The sequence below is a fragment of the Micrasema longulum genome, unplaced genomic scaffold (genome assembly GCF_059751315.1).
Source record: "Micrasema longulum isolate JH-2025_06_02 unplaced genomic scaffold, ASM5975131v1 h1tg002442l, whole genome shotgun sequence".
NCBI classification, from domain to species: domain Eukaryota; kingdom Metazoa; phylum Arthropoda; class Insecta; order Trichoptera; family Brachycentridae; genus Micrasema; species Micrasema longulum.
The window spans coordinates 35,517-44,523 of record NW_028279587.1 but is presented as its reverse complement, the minus strand read 5'-3'; the positions used below and the strand labels follow the sequence as shown (position 1 = coordinate 44,523).

Here is a 9,007-nt window from a genome sequence, read left to right as displayed (position 1 = left end):
TCAAATAAATTATTAATGAGTCAATAATTTGTGAATATGTAAATAAATAAATACATATTATTAAACTAGTAAATTATTTAGTTGTATGTTAGTCTCACAAACTAATCGATTTATTTGAAGAATGTTACACATTTAATTACTATGTGCCTGTATATTATTAGATCTCAGTAAAGATGGCTCTCCGTTGGGGTATTGCAAGTGCAGGGAAAATCTCTCATGACTTTGCCACGGCTCTGGGTACTCTTCCCTCCAGCGAGCATGTAATGACAGCCGTGGGAGCTCAAGATTTGACCAGAGCTAAGGAATTTGCTACCCTTCACAAAATTCCAATTGCTTATGGTGGATATGAGGCCCTAGCTAAAGATCCCAATATCGGTAAAATGAAATAATTTGTTGTCATCATTTTCATCAAACTTAGTGTTTGGAAATTTTGTTGTTTTTTTTACTTGTAAACTTTAATTCTCTCTTAATAATTTTAAACATCTGATACTATATACAATTTAAGTTTCGAGTAAATATTGAAATATGTAGTTATATCTAACTTTACCAAGAATCAACAATGTTTTGAGATGTCTAAATGTTTGTAGACAGGCTGAAATTAACTCCCTAAGGATTTAAAGAGATTTAATTTAGGTCTTAATAACTCCCTAGGGAGTCAATTCCAGTCTGTCTATAAACATTTGCACATACCCAAAACATAACATCCAAAATTACTAATCGATATACAAAATTAAAGAATAAAAGTGCTCTTTGTAAGGCATTATTTTCCCGCCAAATCTTTGGAATGAAGTTGTTGGTGATTTAAATGTGATCTTTACAAAATGTATCATTTAATAAACCAAATATTGATCAATTTAGTTTTGGCCCGAACAATCATGGTATAATGACTTTTTTCTAGATATTGTATACATTGGAAACTTGATCACTCAGCATTGCGATGTTTCAAAGCTTATGCTTGAAAACGGAAAACATGTGCTGTGTGAAAAGCCATTTTGTATCAACCAAAAGGAGGTCAAGAGTTTGGTAGAGGTGGCTCGTAAGAAAAAATTATTCCTGATGGAGGCTGTTTGGGCTCGCTTCTTCCCCGCCTACTTCGAAATGAGGAATCTCGTCAGCTCTGGAGCTTTAGGAGAAATTCAACATGTCGCTGTGCAGTTTGGTGTACTTATTGGTCAAGTAGAGAGGATCAAGTAAGTTTATCTTTAGTGTCTACTACAGAGAGATAAAAGTTTATCTTTTCTGATAATATCTTGATTAATATCATTCGTTAATACGAACCACCTGTTAATATCATAGAGTTTTGATAAACAGAAAAGTTTTTTTAAAATCATTTTCAAGTTTTTTTAGGTTGACTCTTAAATAATCATTTCAAACCACAGTAAATTTTTAAAAACATCGCTATTTTTGAAATTTGCCAATAAAATTGCATTTTTAATAAATAGATCTTCGCACAAGTAGAAGAAATCAATCACAAAAATCAGAAGAAATGTAATATTTAGCAATGTAGTGTTCATATATTTTGGAAGTATTAATATCGTCTCAGAAAATTCTAGATTGCAAAAAGGGCTTGTAAAACAATTCATATTTTTATCTCAAATTTTTAATATTAGGAGAGTTAACCCTTTCCCTGCGTTCAAAATTTATGTATATTATTTATTAGTTTAAGCACTTTTTTGTTAGTGACCATAAATATATAAACTTACTTGATGAATACTTAAGCTTCAAACATTTTTGGTATTAAATTACTCACATTTGCTGTGAGCGTTGAATGCCATGGTGAACGAGTCAAACAAATAAACAAGTATGCTTTAAAATCTTGTTTTAAATCTCCTAGTTTAGGGTTTTGGTTCTTTTTACACACATCTGCCTAGATACTGATGAGACACTAAAACCCCCAGGTAAAAATCCTTAACCAGGAAAAAGAGTGGAGATAAGTCTGTTTTATGGTAATGTGGTTGGCGCGTTTGTCGGCCATATGATATATAATTTTTTTTTCTAGTAAAAGTCAAGATTTGTATCTTATTTATCGAGTATTGGTGATGAAATGATACACTATTGATTGGGTGATATTGGCTACTATCGCATATTAAAGCCAAACAAAAACCTCACTTTTTTGTAGGAAAGACCTCAAACATACTATATTTTTTCAATTTTTTTTATTTGAAATTTATTTATTAACCCTTACGGATTATACCATTCATTTTATAAAAATATTATCTCATTTTTTATTTACACTCAGTTGTTGATAATTATATTTTTTACACCTTTTGAAAAGTTTATCTGAGTCTTTCGTTTAGTTTTGTCTGGTAGTTTATTGTATAATTTCAGTCCCTGATTTGTTAGTCTCGGTTGTCCTTGTCTTGTTTTGGAATGTTTATTTATTTATTTAACACTTCATATACAATTTAAATACAGATAAAAGCGGGCATATTGCCATAAGGGAATTTCTTCCTACCTACCCAAACAGTTTGAGTAAATTATAAGTACATGGACATATTGAAGTTACAATTATTATATTTTATACAAAATTAAAAACTAATAAAAATATATAAAAGGAGGAGAATGTTGTATGTGGTATTGTTCTGAAATATTGTATTATGTCCGTGTTTATTACAATTTTTTTCAAGTTTTAGTTCTTTGTCTACAATGATATCAGTGGCTAACTCATGAATTAATTTTGAAGATTCTAGTTGAAAAAGATCATTAACATTTAATTGTTTAGTTTGTTTAAAGAGTTCTTTAGTTGGTGTTAGATAAATAAGGTCATATACTAGCTTCAATATTTTATTTTGCTGTCGTTGTAGTATGTTTATGTCATTTTGGTTTCCTGTTCCCCATAATTGTTGCATACAACATGTTTTAGATTTGACATAAGCTTCATACATAATAATTTTTTCAATTTTCGGAACAAAGTTTTGAACAATTGAACGTAGTTATGCAGAAAGCAGCCAGCCATAGAAAAGTGAAACTGAGATAATAGCACTTTTGTGGAAAGACTGAATAATCCAGTCTACACAACAATTGGAATGTTTTTGACTTTAATAAATGATAAACAATGAAAACATTCGTTTTTTTTTTATATGACAAACAAGAATCTTATTATGTATTTGACCACTTTCAATGATTTTTGAAGAACCGTAAGAATTTTCTAATGCTGTGGGTGATTTTAGCAAATTGAAAAATGTCATTTTTGTAATCGACACCATTTTCAGAAGGTGATTAGGTCTGGCTGTTTTTAGCAGAACATAGAATTGACCTAACTGCACCTGATAACATTAATATCTCATTTTTTCAAAATTGTGGACTGGCTGCTTTCTGCATAACTACGTTCAATTGTACCTACTGATACAGCATTTAAAATTACTGCTAGAGTTTTCTTATATTAACTTCATTATTAAGAAACTTGCTAGGATTTTTTAAATATATATATATAAAAGCTTTTAGTATTGGTCCCTATATTTAGAGGAGCAAAATGATTATGAAATCACCTTTAATGTATTTAAGAAGAATTTAAAATGGGTATTTTTTTTTTTTTTAAAGGAGTAAGGAACTGGGTGGTGGGACTGTCTTGGATCTGGGAATTTACCCTCTACAGTTCTCTCAGATGATATACGGGGTCGACCCTGTGAAGGTAGTGGCTGCGGGACATTTGAACAGCGACGGAGTGGACACATCCATGTCCTGCGTCCTGACCTACCCCGGTGGAGGAACCACCACCATCTCCACTCACTCCAAGGTCTACCTTTCTAATGAAGCCGTAGTCGTCGGAACCAAGGGCACGGCCAGAGTAAATCATTCAAATATATATTTAAACATAAATTATCATAAAGTTGTAAACATCAAAGGGGTGATAGCTAACCTTTTTTATTTGTTGTTAATCAATTCACAGAGTTTTAAAAATTTAAAATTGTTATCACTCTTTTGTGATTTTTGTAAAAGAGCTGAATTAAATTTTAAAAGTTTATTTAAGTGCAGTACTTAGACAGTTGCTTGTTAGTTATTTTGAAATACACGATTTTTCAGGGCCATACCACGAACTTCAGAGGAACAGTTTTTATGATGTACTTTTAAAATCATCCTAATGATTTTTTTTTGAAAATCGCATTATTTAATTAAAAAACAAAAAATATATGGAGCGGACTAGGAAAGCGGATGGGTAGGGGAGGAGTAGGGGTTTATGGAAAAGATGCTAGTCTGAGACATAGTGGATTTTCTCCATTTTCAAATTATAATGAATTTTTTTCATAAAAAAAAAGTCTTTGTTAAAAAATTATACCAGTTTTCTTTTCATGTTTACTATGAGGAATGTTCCTCTGAAGTTTCGCGGTTTGGCCCTGAAACACCTTGTATATTTATATAAATTAAAAACTTTTGAATAACAACCTCCGCCCTGAAATTGTGGTGTCGTCGTCGATGATGATCTTTTGGCTTTATTCGGCGGAACTTTTACTAACACGGATTGATGTCAACGTGCTCCACTTAGGAGCAGATGTGGAAAAAGAAAGAAATAAAAAACAACAAGAAAAAGTCTTAATGCTTGTTTTTATCAATAAAGAGATAAAATAATATGTATCAAATTTACAAAGTTTTTGATTTATCAAATTTTTTTTTTGCTCTCAACTGATTTGAGAGTAAATTTGTTTTGAATTATGGTTTTTATATTTTAGCTCCCGTGGTTCTGGTGTCCCGATAAGATCCAAATGCCCGATGGAACTTGGAAGGAGTGGCCACTACCCGAAGCTGCCCACAAATTCAACTTTGACAACAGCTGTGGACTGCGATATGAAGCAGAAGAGTGCAGGAGATGTATTAAAGCTGGTAAATTATTCTTTTACACAATCCTTATTCAAATGACGAGTTAATAATTACTATCTCCAGTTCTAAAGTATTTGATAGGTTTGAAGAAAAACAATCTTAATTTAAATAGCTTAGTTATTGATAATTTAATTTAATAAAACACAGGGTTTAGAACAAGTGATGGCTTTTTTAATAAGCCAAAACAGATCAGACCTTGTAAGCAAATTCGGTTATTGTATATGTAAGCTTTATCGAAGAACCTTAAAAAAACCATGATGTAAAAACATATTTATCTATAAATGGTACTATTTAAGTTTATACATTACAGTACACATATAATCAGTTCTCAGAGTAAATAAATAAGGTAAATAAGTAAATATGTGGAGTAAAATTTAAAATATATATATATATATCAATACACTAATAAATTCTTGGCCAAACATAAGTTCATTGGTTCTGTGTTTCGGGTCTAAGAGGACCAATCTTGGATTTCTTTTTTTACTTGCCAACATTTTGTAGAGGGTTGATGTCAATTAAAAAAAAATTTATATAATTTTATACACACACCTATTTTATATGTGATAGTATTTTAAAAAAAATGGTTTAAACACCTCAAATTGTTTAATAGATGCTTCTCGACTCAATATCTGCACAGTACCTACATATGTGTAATATATTACTTATAGTAATACTATTATGTTTTTTGTTGTTGTTATAATTATTATTGATTTTACTATTTGTTTATTTATGTATGTGTACATCTATGCATTCATATAGAAAAGAAAAGTTTTATGTGAAATAAATATATAAGGCGGTCTCCGTGGTGTAGTGGTCAAGACGCTTGACTCACGCATGGAAGGTTTCGGGTTCGATTACCGGTGACAACACAAAAAATTAAAATATGATTTTCCTCAAGCCTGGGTGTTCCGTGATGTAATTCACCACTGCAATTGGGCCTCCTGGCCTGTTGTGGTGCAAAAATAAATATAAAAATAATACTTAAAAAATGAATATAACATCACAAAATAACTGTTATGATTTACGAAATTGGCCGTTTTAGACCCTATCCACAGAATTATAATCCTATATTTATTTTTTAAATTATTAGTTGAAAAATTTGTATGCAGACTGCTTTTAAAACTGTATTTTATTTTTCGAACCAAAATTAATCCTGTTGCTATAAGTTCCATCGGAAGATTATCCCGATTTGATATTATTTCATTACAGCTATTTAGAATTATGAATGTCGTGATTGTTAAATGATACGCGGTGAAGATTACTTACACGAGATTCATGGCAAAAATACTTAATAACCAAGAGCTTTAGAGATTAAAACGTCGCATATTAATCGGGAGGCTGTCGGCGTGGTAAATGGTGTGTTATTGTTTTATAACGTTTTGATAGCGCCCTCTATTAGACGGTCTTGCATTTTATCCTATGTTTGAGCACATGACTCCCCTTCAGCTGAGAATGATATGGCTAGGCTGCATGTGGCTGTAGTCCGTTACAATCCGGTACCCACTGACAATCCTTTCACTGTGACTTTTTCAAATTGGTGAGTTATCCTTTAAATAATCGGTGCTAAATGCATGATTATGGTATTTATTTTTTGGTGACTTATATGAAGGGTGTCAGAGTTAAGAAAGTAAAAAATAATGATAGTGATTTAGAAAAGTACTGTAATGGACATAGACTTTTGTAACTGAATTTGATGCAAGTAAACACAGTTTTTGCTACCATTCCTGTTTGCAATATGGTTACGAGGGAGAATGACAATATCCCACAAAGGTCCTCCATATAATTTTCCAAACTCACAGTGAAAGGGTCAGTGAAAGTATTAGAGTTAAATTCAATTGAAATTGCGATAAATGAAATTGAAAATTTTATATGAGCAGCTCGTTTATTGTCAAAAAACATTGCTTTTTTGTAACAGCAAAACCGATAAGAAGACCCAGGGTCTTTAAAGCGGTTTTCGGGTATGCGGAGGAAGTACTTTCACAGGTAACTTGTTGATTGTAAAATCTGGCTTTTCACATCGATGATGAAAGAGTAATAATTTTGTTTAACAGATGTACTCGTTAAAAAAGGCATTGTCACAAATAGAAATGACAAAAAAAAAGTTGACAAAATTTTTTTTGTTGATTATATCAAATTTTTATTAAATATTTTTTGTGTTTCACAGGTCTAACAGAGTCTCCGATTATGACTTGGAAAGACAGTTTAACCATCGCCGGGCTGGAAGACACAATCCGGGGACAGATTGGAGTGAAATTTCCACAAGATGACTGAATCACAAAACGATTCTTTATCGATAAAATGTAGTAATAAAATTATTATTTAGTAATAAATAAATAAGAATAAAAATCAGCATTTTTAAATTCCTGGCTTAAATGGTAACGTTTTTTAATAACACATTTTTTAAAGATTTAATTTGTGGCTCACAGTTAAAAGTATGAAAGTAAGTATGTATTACCAAGGACAGATAAAAAAAAAGGATTCAACATACCTTGATTATCGAGGATTAAAATTAATGACAGGTCTATAAATACCTTCCGCATTACCTTCCTAAAGACTCCATCTCTGTTATAATATAAATTGAACTAAAAATAAAAGTAATATGGACGCTCAACCACGATTACAATGGTGAATGTAAAGTGATTACTTAAATCACATTGACATCAATTTTTCCTACTAAAATGCTTCTTTGACTCTTGAAATATCAGGCAAAATAAAAATTAATTTGAAAACATCTGAAATATGGGTAGCAATAAACATCTCACAAAAGTATCTAACCATAATTTTTATTGGAAAAACAAATAACACTTTGAGGGCAGAGCTTAGATGACCGTTTGCAGGTATACCTAGTGCGCATGCTCAATTTTTTTTCACAACCACAGCGCCATTCAGTCGCTGCCACACCGTTGAAGAGTGAGCACGTGTACACTATTGTTGTCGGATTTTAGTTTTAACAAAATGACAGATAAAGTTAAACAACATTACTGCATCAAATTTTGTTTAAAGCTTGGGAATTTTCAAGTAGAAACTATCCGCAAAATTCAAAAAGTATTTGGAGACGAAGCAATGGGCACCACACAGATAAAGGAGTGGTATAACCGCTTTAAAGATGGCTGCTCATAAGTGGAGAGTGAAGCACGATTCGGTAGGCCCTCAACATCCAAAACTGATGTTGTCATCGATCAAGTAAAGACCCTGGTCATGCAGGATCGTCGAATAATGATCAGAGAACTTTCTGATGAAGTAAGCATTAGTGTTGGATCCATTCACTCCATTTTAACTGAAGATTTTGCCCTCAGAAGGGTCTCAGCAAAATTTGTGCCAAAGTTGCTGACAATTGAGCAGAAGCAACTTTGTGTGGAGATCGCACAGGACATGCTGGAGACTGTGATTAATGATCCCAACTTTCTCAACACAGTTATCACTGGTGCTGAATCTTGGGTTTATGGGTACGACCCAGAAACCAAGTTCCAGTCATAACAATGGAAGCATTCAACATCCCCAAGTCCCAAAAAAGCTAGGCAGGTCCGTAGCAATGCGAAAGTCATGCTGGCTGTCTTTTTTACTCCAGTGGCGTAGTTCACCATTAGTCCGTTCCACACGGCACTACTGACACCGAGGACTACTACCGAGAGGTTCTGTGTCACCTTCATGATGCAGTGAGACGCAAATGGCCAGACCTGGGGGCAAATGGCAGTTGGCAACTTCATCATGATAATGCGCCCGCTCATACTTCACACATGATATGGAGTTTCTTAGCCAAACATAACACACCTGTGGTTCGTCAACCTCCTTACTTCTCTCTGATTTTGCTCCCTGTGATTTCTGGCTATTTCCCCAGCTGAAAATGCCTTTGAAAGGGGCCAGATTTCAGATGGGAAGACATCATGAACATTGTGACGGACCAACTGCGCGCCATACCAAAAGAGTCTTTCCAGCGTTGCTTCCGGCAGTGGCAGAACCGTTGGGAGAAGTGTGTAGCAGCTCGAGGGGACTACTTTAAAGGGGATTAGTGTCATTTATTTTTATCTCGATAAATGTTGTTTTTATGAATAAAAGTCGTATACTTTTTAAGCAGACCTCGTATATCCTATAAGTTTTTTTTTCGCATGTACTCGTATATTCAAAATTATACAAATTCTAATAAATAAATAACAGTGTAAGTCACTCTCTAAGCGCAAGAGTTAGTTTCTTT

At 32.8% G+C, this 9,007-nt stretch overlaps 1 protein-coding gene across 1 annotated transcript; it reads left to right on the top strand.

Annotated features, from left to right (window-relative positions):
• The first annotated feature begins 7 nt into the window (after positions 1 to 7).
• LOC148272195 (trans-1,2-dihydrobenzene-1,2-diol dehydrogenase-like) lies at positions 8 to 7,159 on the top strand. Its single transcript, XM_088240381.1, has 5 exons — positions 8 to 375; positions 899 to 1,190; positions 3,541 to 3,787; positions 4,668 to 4,818; positions 6,980 to 7,159. Exons 1-5 carry the CDS (start codon positions 174 to 176, stop codon positions 7,084 to 7,086), a joined length of 999 nt encoding a protein of 332 aa, XP_088096507.1. The 5' UTR covers positions 8 to 173; the 3' UTR covers positions 7,087 to 7,159.
• Positions 7,160 to 9,007: the final 1,848 nt, after the last annotated feature.

Excerpts from the sequence above, each read along its gene's own strand:
- LOC148272195 (XM_088240381.1), top strand. The coding sequence starts at position 174 with ATGGCTCTCCGTTGGGGTATTGCAAGTGCAGGGAAAATCTCTCATGAC. Across the intron at positions 376-898 it reads AGCTAAAGATCCCAATATCG|ATATTGTATACATTGGAAAC; the intron begins GTAAAATGAAAT and ends ACTTTTTTCTAG. Across the intron at positions 4,819-6,979 it reads CAGGAGATGTATTAAAGCTG|GTCTAACAGAGTCTCCGATT; the intron begins GTAAATTATTCT and ends TGTGTTTCACAG.